General features: G+C 40.9%; 1 protein-coding gene across 1 annotated transcript; it reads right to left on the bottom strand.

The window, feature by feature from the left end:
* Window positions 1-3,885: 3,885 nt before the first annotated feature.
* On the bottom strand, window positions 3,886-4,459 carry LOC109420172 (uncharacterized). The gene is made up of 2 exons (XM_019694500.3): window positions 4,214-4,459; window positions 3,886-4,142 (listed from the first exon to the last, which is right to left on the bottom strand). The coding sequence occupies exons 1-2, from the start codon at window positions 4,409-4,411 to the stop codon at window positions 3,930-3,932; spliced, it is 411 nt and encodes a 136-aa protein (XP_019550045.3). The 5' UTR covers window positions 4,412-4,459; the 3' UTR covers window positions 3,886-3,929.
* Window positions 4,460-19,555: the final 15,096 nt, after the last annotated feature.

Below are 19,555 nucleotides of genomic sequence, written 5' to 3'. Positions count from 1 at the left end.
TTCCTCCAGAAATTGCTATATGAATTTCACCAGGGATTTCCTCATAAGTTTCTCTAAAAAATCCTCCAGTTCAGTAATTCATGTATGAACTTTTGCAGAAGTTCCTCCAGGGTTTCCTCCAGAGATTTCTCCAAGAATTCCTTCGGAGATTGCTCCGGGAATTCTTCCAGGGAGTGGTGCAGGAACTCCTCTAGTCATTCCTTAAGAAATTTCTCTCGAAATCTCTTCAAACATTCATTCAGAGATTTCATCAAAAATTTCAGAAATCCTTAAATCATCTTTTCCAGGGATACACCCTAGAATTTCTCCAGAATTAAATCAAGATTTTTTTTGCATTGCTTCAATGATTTCTAGTGAAATTCCTCCAGCGATTTGTATTGAAATTCTTTAAGATAATTTTAAAGGAATGCATACAGGAACTAGGAAATTCTCCAAGAAGTCATCCACGAATTTCACTGATTTTTTTCAGGAATTCATGCATGGATTCTTTAAAGAATACTCCCTGCAGCTTCTGCAAAGTAATTCCTTCTGAAATTCGTCCTGCGATACTTTTTGGAGTATAGGAGATTCTACCCATCAACAAGTTATTAATTGATGTTTCCAGAAACTCCTTCAGAAATTTCTCAAGGAGTTTTCCAGGGATGGTTTGAAGGTGGTTCGTTAAAAGGTCCTTCAAGGATTCTTTCAAAATTTGTCAAAGTACTCCTTCGTAAATTCCCCCGGGAGTGCCTCAAAGGATCCCGGCAACGATTGTTTTAGAATTTATCCCAAGATTCCTTCAGAGATTTCCTCAGGGATCTTCTAGGGAATTGCTAAAAAATATCCAATTATTTTTATCAGGAATCCTTCACGCAGTTTCTTCAGAAGTTTACCAGAGATTCGGCCAGGAATTCCTTCAAGCGAATTACAAGATTTTTCTAAGAATTCCATTATTTGAGAGTCCTCTGGACACACGTCTAAGAATTTCTTGAAGAATTTCTCCAGGGATTCCCTTCAGGAATTTTCACAGAGATACCTCGAGGGCTACTTCCAGTGACAGTTTCAAGTCTTTTACGTGAGTACTTTCAAAAATTCCTCCACGGAACCTTTCGGGAATATGTTGATTGACATTTCTGTAGGATTATGCTCTGTGATGAGTATATGCAATATATGTAGTCTCGGATACGAATATCTTTGGAATTTCTGAACGAAATTCTCGAAATTCCTCAAACAGATTTGTTACGAAATTGGTAACCCTAAAGTCCCGTTTTACACCAATTCTTCCAATACCGACCTGAATGAATTCTTCTCTAGGACCAATTTTAAGAAGTGAGAAACCACGAAAAGACAAGCGAGGACGCTGCTGACGTGAATCGGTGCAAATGAGCACGATAATAAATGGCGAAGAAAAGTGAAATCATTCATCGTCGTCGTGGTCGATGGTGGAGGTTGATGGTCGTCACGACTTGAACCAACTGCTCTGAACCATAGGCAACAGCCGGTGGTCGATGCTGGATCTCTGGCTGGGGCCGGGCGGTTGGAAGAGTTTGGTTAATCTTCAATGAATGGGATCCATGGCGGCCGTAGTATTCTTGGGCGAGCGAGGGGTGTGCTTTTAATTTGACTAGGTAGCATGAGTACTCATTCATTGATGGGATGGGTTCTAGGACGAGGGTGGCAATTGGCTGGCTGTTTTGTGAATGAAATAGAAGATTCGAATGATATGATAATGACGATGATTTTTAGCGTAGGATTGAAGTTCTGGTGAGTAGAGGTGGCGGGAGATTTAAGAAGTAAATCGTACTGGGAAATGTGTACCGTCGCATCGTCTTACTATAACGCCTCGAGGTCTGGGGCGTCACTGATGCTGATGTTATTGAGCGTGGGATGGGAATCGATTTAATTGAGGTTACGAGGAAGATTGATGCTTGGATAATGTGAACGACTTAAGGAGACATGAAAAATTGTATTTAGTAAAATGGTTCATTCACAAAGCTGAAAAGTGATTATGTGTAGTTACCAATGTAATGATGCTTATACGAAAGAAACGCATTTAAGATGAAAAGGTTGTATACAAACTATAGCGTTAGAGCAATCAAATAAAATTTAAAGATGTTTTTGTTTTGTAAAAACTAAATAGTATAACAAATTTTATACAATTATGTAATTGGTTCATTTTCTATTTTGAAATCAATTGGCTTTTCTTTTTCGAGAAGGGCTCGAATTTATTGTTTTTAAATCAACGTTCGATTACTTTGCGGTCTTCAACAAAGTTTTTCTATATATATTGCTATCAAAAGATATCTTTCAAATGCTTGAAATCTAAAAAATGCTTGTACATATCAACTAGACATAAATCATAGTTTTATTTTTAACCCCCTGGATTCTGTTTTCCTATATTATTTCGGTTTGAAATTCAATCAGGAATGAAAGAACTGAAGTGAAATATGAGCATTGTAGGCAAATTTAGCGATCTGCAGGCTGACCGAACTCAGTCCAATGCTTCCCTCTACCACTGCCATCGAAATTTTGCCGGATTTCTTCTTTTGACTTTCTTCGGTGAAAGCTTTCGCATAGCTTAAGATGCTGTCCTGTGGAGCAGATCAAGAGAAATGGTTAATGAAAATAATACTGAACTTGAACAGATGGACTTCCGTGGTCAAAATTGACGGTCACAGGATTGGGTTGGCCTTTGAAAATCTTTTTTATGAGACATAAGTTATCCGCCACATTGAATGTGCCCAATGTGATAACTTGGTCCGTGCCATCTCGAAGAGGATGTCCTGGTGAAATGAGTATCAGCAGCGAGAGCAATGCCAAAAAGTGAGTGGAAGCCTTTCTCATCGTTACAGCGAACATTCAGAATGCCTTTGCGTGCAGTAATGACTGGTAGAGTTTTTATTGCAGGCTTTTTTATAAGATTTCATATGGTTGGCGTTAAGTCAGAAAGGATCAAGTATCCGTTATAAAACTACTTCGTCATATGCGTTAGTTTCCGTCATATCAGACGGGAAATGACGAAATCATAACAGGTATTCCATCTTACCTTTGCCAATGGCTCATCAGATGGAAGCAAAAAGATGTAGACTATCAATGACCAGCCCATATGGCACTGGAAATAATTACACAAAATTTCACATTTCAATTTCACCTAATTACGAGTTGGACATTTTCCCGTTTTGCGTATGACAAAGACAATCGTACCAAAGCAGCAGCAAGCCGAATTGTTCTTCAATTTTACTTCGTCAGAATTACTAGTTGAACCAAACATCAATTCAAATCCCACAAAAACTCTGTGGTACTTGGATTTCAGTGCTGAAAAATAGGTAACATGCAGCAAAAGCTGTTCAATAAACAAATTAATAACTTTTTTTCGTCGGTAAAATGTTAATAACAAGTTGTCTTCGTCTAGGGAGGATGCAAGCAAATGTGTGCGTAGATTTTCTAAATACGATACATCGTATTTCACAACCACAGAGAAAGATTTCTTCGGTGCACGGTGATGGCGTTTTAGGAACTGGTGGACAATCATACCTTTTCATTGAAATATGTTGGTCATTATTCCAATGCTACGTCCATCTCAATTTCTGTTCAATCGTACTTTGAACACATGGTTTGATTTGGATTTCGGAGAATTTGACCAACTTTTCTAATAAACACCCACAGTCACTTAGAAGGTGTACCGAGAATTAAACTCAGGAAACCAAATTCGAAGAATTAAACTCAGGAAACAGAATTCGAGAGACAAATATTCAATCATAGTTTTAAGGAAATTATATTTCTTTCACGATATTTATATGGAAGCTGATTTCGGTACTTGGATAGACGTGAATTAGATTAAAACCTTATGTAAATGAAATGTTTAAGGCATTTGCTTAAGAATTACATTTACTATATTTAGGGGACAATTCAATGAAATAATTTAAACTTCACAAAATTTCAACATTTTTTTACGTCGGTACCGGCACCGGTATGACAACAGCCGCACACCGGATTTCCAGCAATATGTTGCTCTTAAAAACACTCTTATTGGCACCTTCAGCTATCTGCAAACTGACGGAGTTCGATCCAATGGCTCCCTCCACCACAGCCATCGAAATTTTACCGGATTTCTTCTTTAGGCTTTCTTCGGTGAAAGCTTTCGCATAGCTGATGATGTTGTCCTGTTGAGCAAATCAAGAGAAATGGTTAATGAAAACCGGATCGAAATCGGACGCATTGCACATGGACTTACGTGATCAAAACTGATCGTCACAGGACTGGGTTGGCCTTTGAAGATTTTCTTCATGAGGCATACGTTATCCGCCGCATTGAATGTACCCAATGTGACGACTTGATCCGTTCCATCTCGAAGGGGATATCCAGGTGAAATGAGGAATAGCAGCCAGAGCGTTGCCAAAAATATATGAAAGTGAGTAGAAAGCTTTCTCATGGTTATTGCGGGCGTTCAGTGTGCCTGTGCTCCCTGTAATGACCGGTAGAGTTATTATTGCAGACTTTTTATAAGATTTCATATGTAGCGGACGTTGCTTGCTATGTACCCGAGCAGAGGGAAAAAGCAAATTCATAACTATGAAATCATCCAACCTGTTTGTATATCTTGTTTTGTTATTATTGAATTATCAAGGCATAAATTTCACGTATGTAACACATTTTGTGGATAGTCTCATTTTATTATAAAGAAACCAGAGAATTGAATTGTCGGTCAAAAGAGACATAAAACAAGCAATAAAAAAGGCGCGGCAATTAGGGCGCCTGTACCAGTTATCGCACTACCTAAGAAGAACTATTTCTACAAAAATAAGAAGAAGACCGTCGAATGTCATCGATATGCCAAATGATTGATTAGTGTTCATACTTTACAGGAAAAATATAGAAACGGGTCCAAAACTACTTTTAGTCTTGTACCGACTTTTCGAACCCTCTAAGCAGAATACCCTCTATGAATGAGTGTAATCAGTTTCGTACCTTTTAATTCCGCCCTATGTTGCTTATTCTTTGACAGATACGCGTATTTCGACTACCACTTGTAATCTTCCTCAGTGTCAGTTATCCACTGTGGATAACTGACACTGAGGAAGATTACAAGTGGTAGTCGAAATACGCGTATCTGTCAAAGAATAAGCAACATAGGGCGGAATTAAAAGGTACGAAACTGATTACACTCATTCATAGACTACTTTTAGTATTTATTACGGCGTGTGCCAATGATAGGAACCATGTACCAGTTATGGACACATTTGTTAATTTGGGTTCCACTTCGCACTATTTACATGCATTCCTTTATGGGATTAGTAATAACTGGTAAAGGTACACTATGGCGAAATAGGGTGCAATGAAGCCGGAAAATTATGGAAAATGATATATTTCTATCGTAATTTGAGCAAATTGTGAAGTTTGAATAATTGCAATCATCTTTTGTGAACATGATCTGTTGCTCACAACATTTCTCTTGTTGATTTGCATCATTAAAGGTTAAAAATAGACTATTACGAATTTGAGGTAGGGTGAGGCGGAGCAAGATGGGTCGCGGGGCAAGGTGGGTCAGTGACATTTTCGGGCGCATTACTCATGTTTTGATTATGTTAATAATTGTGTTAGATGACCAGCATGAATATACAAAAATTTGGGGCATTGATTGAAAAATTATTCACTCTCATTGGAAATAAAAAATAAAATGGTTTTTAGCCATTTTTCTTATGCGATACACTCCATATAACCTCCATATAAACGGCCGCGGGGCAAGATGGGTCACCTTCAATTTTGAACGTATTTTTGAAGCATTCAAAAGTTTTTTTCATTTTTTATTACTAGGATATCTCATAAATGACTTCAATCAAGCGAAATGAACGCTCAAAATTATGACATAAAATTATGATATATTTTTTTTAGTGAATACATCGAGTTTCAAGTCGCCTTAGGACCACTCAAATCGTAAAGTTTTTTATATTCCAAATAAATTTATAAAATGTTTACTAGTAGCTCTTGTTTACTCAGTATGGATATGGAGCATATATGAATGCGGAACAAATATCATATTTTGACGTTTTTTGTTGAGAAAATGAGAATTACTTAAAAGGTGACCCATCTCTCCCCGCCCTTTTTTCACGGCGCAAAATCGATCACTTTTTAAAACTGCTTGTTTAACATCATATTTTGTATTTAATGAACTTTTTATCGACTTTTAGCATAGCTAACTAGTGTATTAAAGAGTAGCGGACGAACCAATAGGATTTGTATTTACAAAGTTATGGTGATCCATCCTTAGGTGACCCATCTTGCCCCGCCCTACCATACTATAGCCATAACTGGTACACTGAGCCTTCTCTTCATCCCAACTAGTAACATATAATGATCTCGGGAATTTTTGTTGGTGGCAAAACAGAAGCTACATTTGTTGCGTACTGTTCAACTCGTGAATAATCGAATATTAGTATTCGAAAAAGGATTCTGTTTGATGATAGAATGCAGGTTGCGAAATTGTCATTATTGCTGAGCGATTGATGAAACTTAATTCAGTGCATCAAGCTGTTTGTATAAATCCATCAAATAACATTTCACTACTACGGTTTTTAGAAGTACAAGTTTTGTTATTATTGTACTACATATTGCGAGTGTGCAATATTTGATCACCAATAACACAACGATAACAAGTATTGAAATCAAAACATCACTTGAGATTTACGTTGCTTGGGTTGTTAACCGTTTTACGTCAAATCATCTTCTTACTCATTCTGGCATTACATCCTTACTGGGATAGATTTTGCCTCTCGGATTGTAGTGTTTTAAAAGCGTTACGACAACTATGATCTGCTTTTTCCATTTTTTATTCAGTAACGAAGGATTTTCGATTAAATCTTATGAAAAATTTCTCAAGTAATTCTAAAAAAAAAAAAAAAATAATAAAAACAATTGGAAGTTCTGGAAGAATGCTCGGAAAAAAATCCCGGAGAAACCTTCGAAAAAACTCCTGGCGCATTCCTCATAGCAAATTATAAGAGAAATTATCAGAGGAGATTTTTGGAATAATAATTTATTAGGGAATCTTTAGAGGAATTCTTAGCAGAACTCTGGAGGAATTTTTAGACAAATTATATAAAAAAACCGATCCCGGAATGATTTTCTGGATGAACGAATTTCTGATGCAGCCCTCGGAGAAATCCCTGAAGAAAACATAGAAGGAATTCCAGGCGAAATCACTAGAGAAATTGATGGATGATCTTTGGAAAAAATCTCGAAGAAATTTCTTGTGGAATTCCTGTAGGAATCATCATAGTAAATTCTGAAGAAATTCCTGTAACGTTTTTGGAATCCTTGCATAATTCTGAAGGTATATTCAATGCTATTCTTGAATACAAGCAAATGTGAAATTCTTCCAAAAACACGAAGTTTCCAGAAAAAAATTGCAATGATCTGAGAAGTATATTCAATATCCTTAACCCGTAGGCTACGGGGCTTACAACAAAATTCAAACCGCTGCCAAAGACGCAAACATCAATATTTTTCAATGAAATTTTGAGATTCACTTCACTAGTTTCAGTTATGCTGGGAGCCACAAAAATTGAAGCCGCGAAGACAGTTTTATTCCGGTGGAAGTCTGGGTCAGGAGGGGTAAAAATTGCATAACCTTCCTTTTAGCAAGGCCCCATTAGTTGGAATTCAAATGAATTCATCTGAAAAGTTGTTAGTTCTATGTGTTATTGTATATTACGTCAGGCCTGGGGGTTAAGAAGTATATAGGTGGTGTAGAACTTTTTCCAGGCCTACAAAATATTTTCATTTTTGAGTCTAATTTCTATGCGCTTGTAAAAGATTTTGAGGCACGCAAGAAGAATATTTTTCTGTCCTAATGCAGATCTTAAGCATATTGAATTTAACTATAAGTAAAACTTGATGGTAACACACTGTTTTTGTTAGAAAAATCATGTTTTCCACGAAAGTTGGACGATTTTACAAGAAATTGCCTACTTTTAGGCGATAAATGCGGTACCTTTTGTGAAACATCATGCAAAACTTTATACATATACCTATCAAACATTCTCAAAAATTTTCAGTTTCAGAACTGACTGAATAAAATGTGCAAAGAAGACACTCGAGCAAGAAATTTTTTGTTATCTCTTCATTTCACTGATTAAGTAGGGTGACGGCCATTGGTTTGAATTTAATCCAAAACCGAGCTGACTCAGAGGGTGTTACACATAATGATGATGATAGTATGATCGTAAAAGCCTCCACTGTCCGCTTAAAATACCCACAAGATTATTTCTGGACGAAATTTTGATGAGAATAACTGGTTTTGGAAGTATCAGCTTTCACTGTTTTGGACATTTCAATGCGTTTTTAAAGCGTTCATCATCAGTCCGATCTTTGCTACTTCACGTTTTAGGCGGTTGTAGATACAGTTCTGCCACCGCGTTTCAAATGGTCCAGCAATAATATCCATGTCATCTGCAAAACAGACAAATTGGGTGGATTTCCTGAAAATCCAGAGCGATATAGAATAGTAGGCATGAGAATTCGCAGTCCCGGCGAGATTCGAATGAACCCGAAGCTTTTACGCAGTTTTGCACACCGTCCATCGTTGCTTTAATCAGTCTAGTCAGCTTTCCAGGCAAGCCATTTTCGTCTATGTTTTTCCATAACTCTGTGCGGTCGAAACTGTCGTGAGCCGCTTTGAAGTCGATGACCATGTGATTCGTTGGGACCTGGTATTCACGGCATTTCTGGTGGATTTACCGTACAGTGAAAATCTGGTTCGTTGTTGACCGGCCGTCGATGAAGCCGGTTCGATAACTTCCCACGAACTCATTCGTTTAAGGTGACAGACGACGGAAGATGATTTGGCGATCGCTCTGAAGTTTTCACATTGCAAATGGTCATCTCTCTTGTGAATGGTGCAGATTATCCCTTCCTTCGACTCCTCTGGTAGCTGTTCGGTTTCTCAGATCCTGAATAATAACCGGTGCAGACAGGTGGCCAACTTTTCTGGGCCCATCTTGATGAGTTCAGCTGCTATATCGCCCATTTCAGCTGCTTTGTTAGTTCTGAGCTGGTGAATAGCTGGTCCATAACTTCCCTTAGCATGGGAGTTGGCTTGTTTCCGTCCCCTAATTCCGTCCTGCAGTCGTTCCTTCCGTTGTCGTGGTCTCCGTGCCTACGATTCCACGCCATTCAGGTGCTCATCAAAGTGCTTCTTGCATTTTCGATCACTTCACGTCCGTTCGTCAAGAGACCTCCGTTATTATCCCTGCACATTTCGGCTCGCAGTACGAAGCCGTTTCGGGATGCATTTAGTTTCTGCTAGAACTTCCGTGTTTCATGGGAACGGTACAGCACTCCACTTCCCTCAGGTGACACTTTTCTCCCCGAAAGAGGCGGGACTGCTATTTCCGCTTCTGTTTTGTTACGTTACGTTGTTACGTTTGACGTTCTGCCGGGTTCTTTGCTGCAGCATCCTGCTTACTGCTTCAAAATCGCTCTGGATGCCTCGTCGATCCATTCGTTTCGTTGACTCCTTTCCACGTACCCGATGGTGTTCTCGGCTGCATCGTTGATGGCTGCTTTAACTGTATGAATGCTTCAATGACTCCAGTAGTCCTCTGGAGGGGTCACATCGAGCTCGGCCTGGTCTGGCAACGCTGCCTCGAGATTCTGCGTGTATGCTGAAGTCGCTCTGTTTAGGTTGTACCGTGGCGGTCGCCGGTACCGTACATTGTTGATCATGGACAGTTTTGGTATTAGTTTGACGAACACCAAGTAGTGGTCATAGTAGATATTAGCGCCACGTCTATTAGGTCCTACCGTCTATAATGTCGGAGAATTGCCGTCCATCAATCAGAACGTGGTCGATTTCCCGAGCAGAAAAGAATAGCTACAAAATAACTTATCGAAGTATTTATCTTAAATAACATTATACTTCGATATGCCCTTCATGAGGTGGACATAAGAGGCAAAATAACAAAAATAAATACCATAATTTTGTATAAATATCACCTGAAAAATAACAAGTCTTGTTATTTCAATAATGCATGCATACCATAAATTTCAAATGCTCTATTTGTTACCCAGAAGGTATGAAATAACAAAGTAATAACATGTCTTGTTATTAAATTGAACATTTTTCGATAGCTCCATGATGTAATAACAAATCTTGTTATTCAGTCATTTTCCCAACTAAATCAACTATATCACATCAATACCTACCTTGCTTAAATGCCTCCATTTGTTATTGTGGTGTTCTCATAACATTGCGTAAAATAATATAGCAATACAGAAAAACTTGTAGTTAGAAGAAACAGAATGTTGCTAATTGACAAATTGAGGGACGCACACTGAATTAGACACCAGTAAATAGACTGCTTGGTGGCTAGGTGTGCGGAGTGCGAGAGTAAGTCTCGGCTTCAAATAAAAATAAAACGCTCTCACTTGTAGTTGTTGGGCACAAACGAGGCTGTGTTGTGGATTGACATCTAAGCCGAAAGAGAGATGGTTCTTGGAAAAGTGAATGTTCATGGTGAGGGCTCGGGTTCAGTTTGGCTTTCTATTCCGCAGAATTATCACCTGTTATGTGGCTTAGTTGGTTAAAGCACCGGTCTAGCGAATACGGGGTCGTGGGTTCGAATCCCACCAGAACGCGATTTTTTTCAAAAATTCATCCCTCAATTTGTCAATTAGCAACATTCTGTGTCTTCTAACTACAAGTTTTTCTGTATGTTTATGACATACCAGCTAATCTGGTAAATGCCAGTAAAGGGCAACATATATCAGTGTAATATAGCAATACCAACTTGAGGTATTAGAGGTTGCTTTTTGTACGGTTTTTGTAAGGTATGCCCTTCTGCTCGGGTTGCGATTCCGTCTGCTGTGGTGATCTCTAGGTTCAACGATAAGGGAGGCTGTGTTGGAAAAAGGTACTACGTATGGTCATGTTTTTGGAAGCATTAAAATCAATGAGTCGTAGGTCGTTTTCGTTCATCATCTGGTGGGCGCTGAACTGTCCAATTGAACAAGTTTACAAAATAAAACGAAAGTCGTGAACTTCTGTCAACGACCAAAATTTTTGAAGCACAATTTAGTGCTGATTTCGAAACCGACCTTCAAAAAATTTAAAGTAGAAAAGTTTTTGAGTTTTAGCTCAATATCGAGTTTTGTAACTTTTCAAAATATGTAATTTACTCAAATTCAAATATATTGCCTTTTGTTCAACCAGTTTTAAAACTTTTTCCATAAATTAAAAGCTGAATACAATACCATTCGATCATCTGAATACAGGTTTTGCGTCAGATTGATGAAATTCAAGATATTGGCGAGTTTCAGGGACGATCTTCTTAAATTTTAGCAAAAATCACAAAATTTTTTGAGGAAATGTATTTTTTTTCAATAAGAAAAACCAACTTAAAAATTCTTTGTCGACGTTTATTTGACATATCATAGGTAGGCGATTTACAGTAAAAATTCCAGCTCAATCGGAGCATTGATTAAGGAGAATGAGATGCTTGAAGTGCGCGACTTTGCTTAAAAATAGAGCAAACATCGATTTCAAATCATCAACCTTGTATGGAAAGTCGAAAAAATTTCCGCTCTACTGTAATTTTTTTCCTTTGCGTTTTCGAACTCAGGGCATGATTCTACACCAAAAATGATCATCAGCTTACCGCTGTAAACTAGTGTTGTCGGTCTGAACAGCGGTCGTACTCGCGTTCGAGCCGTGTCTAGACTGTGCAGACTCCACACGTTAATTATGCTGAAATTGAAGAATCCCAGCTCACGTGTGTTGTCGCAGCTTTGGTAGATGGTTGTTTACCTCCAAACATTCGCACCATGGGCCTATCCAATACACCTCCTGTAGCGCTACGATGCCGAACCCGCGGTCCTTCAGTATATCGGCGAGTATGCGGGGCACGCTGAAGGTTGCCAATGCCTGAAGGATACGATGGGCAGAGCGTGTTGCAAGAATGACAGATAGCAACCTTGCAAAGATTGTGTTTGTAAGAAATCCAAATGATACAAGACAATGTGAAGCACAGCGGACAAGGTATACTGAAATAGTCCAGAGCGCTTTAGCCAGCAGAGGACGTTCCCGTGACTGAGGCAGCAGCGAATCGAAAATGTTACACCACACAACTGTTGACTCTTAGGTTTATTCAGTTTTGTATATATGTAACATGTTGTACTGAATGAAATAAAACGTATTTAATCATTTTGTAGCTCCATGAAAAATATCTAACATCAAGTTCACGAGCCACACACCACCTCATCCCTCTTCGTCACTTCTCCAATCGCCGGAAATCGCTCTTGACAATCATCCTCGAGTTAATATCGCATAATACCCAGCTCACCCGGACCAAGACCTGTTGTTTTGCATCTCTTCGGGGATGCTGAAAAATGACACAGCTCACAAAATCAATATCTGGTCCCGGTCGCTAACGGGGAGATGGATGCCGGCTGGGTTCTTTTTGCCATACACAATACAAAACACAGGATGGTGATGGTCGCGCGGTCGAGTGTCTACCGAAACAGATGTCCCTTTTCCTTCCTTGCTTTCCATCATCGCGGCTAGATGGGCGGAAAACGCACTTCACTCTCACTCTCGAGTTGCTCATATTTTTCCTTTATTCCAGCACCGCCGGGGACAAAGCTTTATGACATTCAACTGGGCTCGATTTTGGGGAAAAGTGCCGGGCGCGCCTAAGATGGTCCGATTGTTGTTTTGTTCAAGGTTTATGCCCATTTTGCGTGATTGAAGTGGGGGAAAACGGAAGTGTGCTGGTTTGATGGTGGTACTGGCTTTGGGAGGGGAACAGTTTTGTTGATGGCTTATTGAGCGTATCAATAGAACACACAAGAAGCATAAATATAACGAACACAGTTCTCGGTTAAAAACCATCATTCCTTGGAGAACATTTTAAATGTTTTTTAAAACAGATTCAAATATTTTTTAGCTGTTCACATGAAACTTCTTCTGATGAAAACAGTAAGTTTATAGATAGGGTCTGGGACCATTTGGGCATGAGCACCTATTTTGGGCGCTTGCTGCTACACATCAAATAATTTTGTAATTTTCAGGCGCGTAACTTCTGGCGATGTATCGTTTTTCGAATGCAATTTCTCTTGGCTACATCGTTTTCCAACAATTTTCACACTCAAGTGTCACAACAAACCCATTCTAACAGATACCTAGAAGCAGTATTATATTTATCAACTGTCTTCTAACTTGGTGAAATAGCCGAGAGGTAAGGGATATGCCTCATAATCAACAGATCAGTGTTTTCAAATCCATGCCAATATTTTACTTATATATGATTCGTCTATCCATCTGGTTCTAGTGATTGCTAGACCCACTTTCAGGCTGCGGCGGCTGATTTGCTGTGTGGGAATGATGTAATTTGTACATCATTTTTACCACGCGGCTGATGTGCAGCAAAAGTGATGTGATATCACAAGATTTTTTTTGCTGTGTATAACTCAGTCAATTTCAACCCGATTGACTTGAATTTTTGAACATGGCTAGATACTGTGCGTATTTGATCGTGTCTCAAAAATCTAATAAATCAATTTAAAACTGACTGAGTTATAGCAGCAAGTGCCCAAAATAGGTGTTCCTGCCCAAATGGTCCCAGACCCTATAATCAGTAATTTTAGGAAACGATTTAACTTTTCCGAGAAATTAGGTACTACAACTTTAAATGGAACTTTCAATAAAAAAAGTTCACTATTATTTTGAACTCGTAATCGTACGTTTTTGCATTTGTTACACTCAACGATCGAATGATAGCAAAAACCTTTTATCATCTTTATTCTTGTTGATTACATCCGTTTGTTGCGGAAAATGACGCATAAAAATGCGAGCCCCACGACACGGACGGGGTCGAACTTCGCCTCTCCTTCTCGAGGAAAATCATGCGCGCGAGAAACGATGCATGACTCCGGAGGGATTCCCCGCATCGGGAAAAACTTGAAAAGGCAAGCGGAAAAATGTTCTATGATTCTGATTTTGATTAAGATTCAAACCTCGACGACGTAGACGTGGTTCGTGATTAAGTCAACCGCGAGCTCGTCGTTGGTGAACTTCAAAGTTACAACGCACCCCGCCGCCACACTTACTGACGCCTGTGCTGCTCTGCTACTGATAAACTTTTCAAGCTTAGAGAGTCATCAGCGCATTTGCCTTGCAGCATCAGCAGCGGAAAGAAAGAGTTCGTAATCAAGCCTTTGATGTTTGAGTTGAGTTTTGCGCGAGATTTTTTTTTTCCTGACTGTTCACCTTGGCTTTTCGCCAGCCCAATGCCAACCGTTACACGGTGCAACTAAAATTCAGTTGAACATTTCCATAATATGTATATTATAATTATGATTATTATTATCACCTTTATTATTGAGGCTTTCTGCCCTTGGCTGGCACACCTTAGGAATTTCATTAGTTTTTTACCCTCCTTACACGCATAAGAAAGGTATTAATATTGCTTGGAAAACCGACTTTTAATCCAAGGCTCTAAGGGCTGCGCCGCCATGAGCCTCTGAGTCTGCCTCTGCTGCGATGTCCTGCTGGGTTCCAATCTAACGCTTGCTTGCAGATTTCGTTTCCGTCCCTGCGTAGAGTGTGGCCGACCCACCTCCACTTTCGTTCTCGAATTTCTGTCGCTATCGGCTTTTGATGACGTTGGAGATCCAATTGTGAGGCCACCATGCACGAATTATATACTGCAGGCATCTATTGATGGAGACCTGCAGCCGTTGAGTGTTCTCCGCTGCTACATACCAGGTTTCACTGGCGTATAGCAGCACAGATTTCACGTTTGAGTTAAAAATTCGGATTTTGGTGCGTCGACTGATCTGGTTGTTTTTCCGTACATTTCTTAAACTCGCAAAAGAAGCCCTCGCCTTCTTGATCCGTGTACCTATGTCAATCTTGGTGCCGCCATTGGCCGCCATTTGGCTACCAAGATATTGGAAGCTTTCAACATTCTCCACTGATTTCCCAGCCACCGTAAAGCTGGAAGGGGTGACCGCGTGCTTACATCCAACGAATTGGTCTTGTTGATGTTGATGGTAAGACCTGCCGATGAGGAGCGATTGGCAAGATCATTGAGCTTGCTCTGCATATCAGAGCGCCGTTGAGCTAGGAGAGCCAATTCGAAGTCGTTTAGGTGCTCCATGGTAACGGATTGCCACAACAATCCACGAATTGGCTCACGGTCAATCGCACCAACAAGGATCTCGTCGATTACGATGAGGAACAGTAGCGGTGATAGTATACATCCTTGCCTCACTTCAGCAACGACCCGGATGGGATCGAACAAAACACCGTTGTGCAGTACTCTGCACGAAAGTGCCCTGTACTGTGCTTCAATGAGGCCGATGATTTTCTCAGGGATACCCTTGCGCCTGAGAGCTTCCCACATGTTTCCGTGATTGAGACGGTCGAAAGCTTTTTCGTAATCAATGAACACCAGGTAGAGAGACTCTTGGAATTCATTGATTTGCTCTACGGAGCGTGACAATATGGTCCACCCAGGATCGTCTGGCACGTAATCTGATGCCCCGCCAATTATCGCATACAGTCAGGTCACCCTTTCTGGGTACCTTTACCAAGATGCCTTGCATCCAGTCGGGCGGAAATGTCCCGGTTTCCCATATGTTGCAGAATAAATGATGCAGTAGTTGTGCGGATACTACGGGGTCAGCTTTGAGCATCTCAGCATCACAAATATCTGTCCGATTCACTAATCCCCACAGCAGCTAAGAACAAATTGCTACATACAATTAGCTTGCATTGCTCCCTTTTCAACTTTTGACGGTCCCCCTTAGACCACAGGATGCAACTACCTCGGGATAGGAGGGGGGTGGGGAGGTGTTTAGTTGGGTCTGCTAGGCTAAAGCATTAGCTTAGCAGCGTCTGCTTAGTCACTAGGTCCACGGAATTCCTGGAGGAACTCCCGATGAACTCCAGGAAGAATTTTTAAGGAACTCCGGAAGGAATTCCCAAGGAACTCAAGGATGAATTCTCAGGGAACTCCGATAGCAATTCTCAAGAAACTCTAAGAAAAATTTCCAGGAAAATTTGACAGTTCTCTTCTCAACTCCACATGACTTCTAAAACATCCAGGGCCTAACAGAAATTTCTGGGAACTCCTTGAAGAATTCTCATCGCTCTCCTGGAGTAATTCTCAGCGAAAATCTGGAGGAATTCATGGAGAAAATCCCAGAAAACTCGGAAAAGAATTCACAGGGAACTCCGTGAGGTATTCCCAGAGAACTTCAGGTCGAATCTCAGAGAACTCTAGGATGAATTCTCAGGGAAGTTCGCGAGGAATTCACACGGAACTTCCAAAAGAATTTCCTGGAAAATTTATCAGAACACTTCTGGACGTATTAATAAAGGAACTCCCGGTGAACTCCATGAGAAATTTGCAATGAATTCCGGAAGGAACTCCCATGGAATTCCAAGAGGAATTCCCAGGGAGTTCCGGAAGGAATTCGCAGGGAACTCCGGGAGGAATTACCTGGGAATTTCTGGAGGAATTCCCAGGGCACTCTTGGAGGAATTCCCAGAGAACTCCTGGAGGAATTTCCAGGAAACTCCGGAAGGAATTCTCAGGGAGCTTCGAAAGAAATTCCCAGGGAAATGTAGGAAAATAAAAACAAGGGAACTTAGGGGGGAATACTCAGATAACTCCGGGAGGAATTTCCAGGGAACTCCAGGAGGAATTTCCTGGGAACTCCGGAAGGTATTCCCAGGGAGCTCCGATAGAAATTCCCAGGGAAATCCTGAAAAAAAAAAATCCAGGGAACTCTGGGAGGAATTCCCAGGGAACTCCGGCAGGAATTCCCAGGGCATTCCGGGAATTTCCTGGAAAATTTGTCAGGGAACTTCTGGAGGAGTCCATGGGACTCCTCCAGACTTGACTTGAGACTTGAGGACTTGAGAATTACAATGAGCTTCTAGAATAATTTTTAAAGATCGAGGGTTCGACTGTTTTGGGGATAACGATTGGTGAGAATTCTCAGGGAACTTTTGGAAGAATCTCTGAGAAGTTCGTAGAGGAATGCCTGGAGAACTCCTGGAGGAATGCTCAGGGAACTTCATAAGGAATTCGTAGGGTTCTCCGAAAGGAATTTTTAGGAAACTTCGTGATGAATTCACAGGGATCTCCATTAGGAATTACAAGGGAACTGTGGGAGAAATTCTCAGAGAACTCCGGGAGGAAACTCTAGGGAACTCTGGAAGTAATTTTTAGGGAACTTCTGGAAGAGTTCCAGGAAGAATTCCCGGGGAACTCCATGAAGAAATGTCAGGGATATTTTTAGGAAGTTCTGAAAAATATGTGGAGAAATGCCAGGAATACTCCTGCAAGAAATCCCGGGGAACTCTGAGAGGAATTCCCGGGCAATTCCGAGAGGAATTCACAGGGATCTCTGGGAGAAATTCCTACGGAGCACCTGGAGGAATACCGGGGAAACTCCAGGAGGAATTCCCAGGAAACTCCGGGAGGAATTCCCAGAAAACTCCGGGAGGAATCCCCTAGGAACTACGGGAGGATTTCCTAGGGATCTCCGAGAGGAACTCCCGGGGGATTCCGGGAGTAATTCTTAGGAAACTTTATGAAGAATTTCCTCGAAAATTTCTCAGGGAATTCCTGGAAAAATACCCATGGGACTACTGGAGTAATTCTCATGGAACTACTGGAAGAATTCCTGGAAAAATTTTCGGGGAATTCCTGGAAGAAATCTTAGGGAATTATTGGTGGAAATCCTGGGAACTTCGTGGAGGAATACCTGTAGATCTCCTGGAGGGAATCCCGGGAAACTCCGGGAGGAATCCCGGGAAACTCCGGGAGGAATCCCGGGAAACTCTGGGAGGAATCCCCAGGAAACTCCAGGAGGAATTCCCAGGAAATTCGTGAAGAAATTTCCTGGAAAATTTCCCAGGAACTCCCGCAGGAATTCCCATGGGACTGCTGGAATTATTCTCAGGGAATTTCTGGGAGAATTTACGGGGAGCTCAAATTCTGGTGAATATCCGTTGAAATCGTCAAAATATTTCTACTATACTCGTGGAGGAATTATCTAGAAGAGCACAGATAGAAATATTGAGATTTACATGTCATGTAAACTGCAGTTTAGTCCCGTAAACTTAATGTTATGATGGTTTACATGATATATTACATAAATTTGTGTTATATGTCATGTAAACACATAGAGTCATGCTAAATCACATTACATATAATGGAAGTTTACATGATATTTTATGACTTTTACATGATATGTCATGTAAATTTCTGTGATATCTCACGCTCCAATCATGTGCATCATATGTCACAGAATTTTACACTCTTTTTTCGATCTGTGAGGCTCAAAGAAATTTGAGTGAAATTCTGGATGAATTCACTTGGAACTTCTGGAAGAACCTGTAGAAGTTCTCGTGAAATTCCTGGAGAATTTTCCAAAAAAAACTCCTGAAGGAATTCCCAAGAAACAGCTGGTAGAATTCCAATAATGATGTTGGATATATTTCCGGATAAATTCTTTAGCAATCTCTTGAGAAATCCTGGTTGAATCTCCGACGATTTTTGAGAGGAATATTCAGGAATGTTCTGGAGGAATTCGTGAACGTTTTCCCTTAAGAGTTTTCAGGGAATTTATGTAGAAATTTTAAGGTAAATCCTGGATGAATTCCAGCGGAGCTCCTGGATGTATTCCGGGAAACCCCTGAAGGAACTCCCGAGCGATCTGGGAGAAAATTCATGACGAACTTATGGAATTCTCGGGAAATTTGTAGAGGAACTTCACGGGCAATTTGTAAATGATTTTCCGTGAAGCTGCTGGAATTTCTACTACTGGAAACAACTAGAGGAAATTTCCTGGTAAATCCAGTAAATGCTTAGGGATTTCCTTAAAACACTAAATGAATTTTCTATTAAATATTGCTGCCTGTCCATTCAGTCCTGTTTGTCCTGCCTATCCATTCAGTCCTGTTTATCCTGCCTGTCCTGTTCTGCCTATCATGTTTGTCCTGGCTGTCCTGGCTGTCCTGGCAGTCCTGGCTGTCCTGGCTGTTCTGGCTGTCTTGGCTGTCCTGGCTGTCCTGGCTGTCCTATCTGCCCTGTCTGCCCTGTCTTGTCCTGTCTGTCCTGTCTGTCCTGTCTGTCCTGTCTGTCCTGTCTGTCCTGTCTGTCCTGTCTGTCCTGTCTGTCCTGTCTGTCCTGTCTGTCCTGTCTGTCCTGTCTGTCCTGTCTGTCCTGTCTGTCCTGTCTGTCCTGTCTGTCCTGTCTGTCCTGTCTGTCCTGTCTGTCCTGTCTGTCCTGTCTGTCCTGTCTGTCCTGTCTGTCCTGTCTGTCCTGTCTGTCCTGTCTGTCCTGTCTGTCCTGTCTGTCCTGTCTGTCCTGTCTGTCCTGTCTGTCCTGTCTGTCCTGTCTGTCCTGTCTGTCCTGTCTGTCCTGTCTGTCCTGTCTGTCCTGTCTGTCCTGTCTGTCCTGTCTGTCCTGTCTGTCCTGTCTGTCCTGTCTGTCCTGTCTGTCCTGTCTGTCCTGTCTGTCCTGTCTGTCCTGTCTGTCCTGTCTGTCCTGTCTGTCCTGTC

This window comes from Aedes albopictus, chromosome 2 (genome assembly GCF_035046485.1).
Source record: "Aedes albopictus strain Foshan chromosome 2, AalbF5, whole genome shotgun sequence".
Lineage (NCBI taxonomy): Eukaryota > Metazoa > Arthropoda > Insecta > Diptera > Culicidae > Aedes > Aedes albopictus.
This window is presented reverse-complemented; position numbering and strand designations above follow the sequence as displayed.

Excerpts from the sequence above, each read along its gene's own strand:
- LOC109420172 (XM_019694500.3), bottom strand. The coding sequence starts at position 4,411 with ATGAGAAAGCTTTCTACTCACTTTCATATATTTTTGGCAACGCTCTGG. Across the intron at positions 4,143-4,213 it reads TGACGATCAGTTTTGATCAC|GACAACATCATCAGCTATGC; the intron begins GTAAGTCCATGT and ends TTTGCTCAACAG.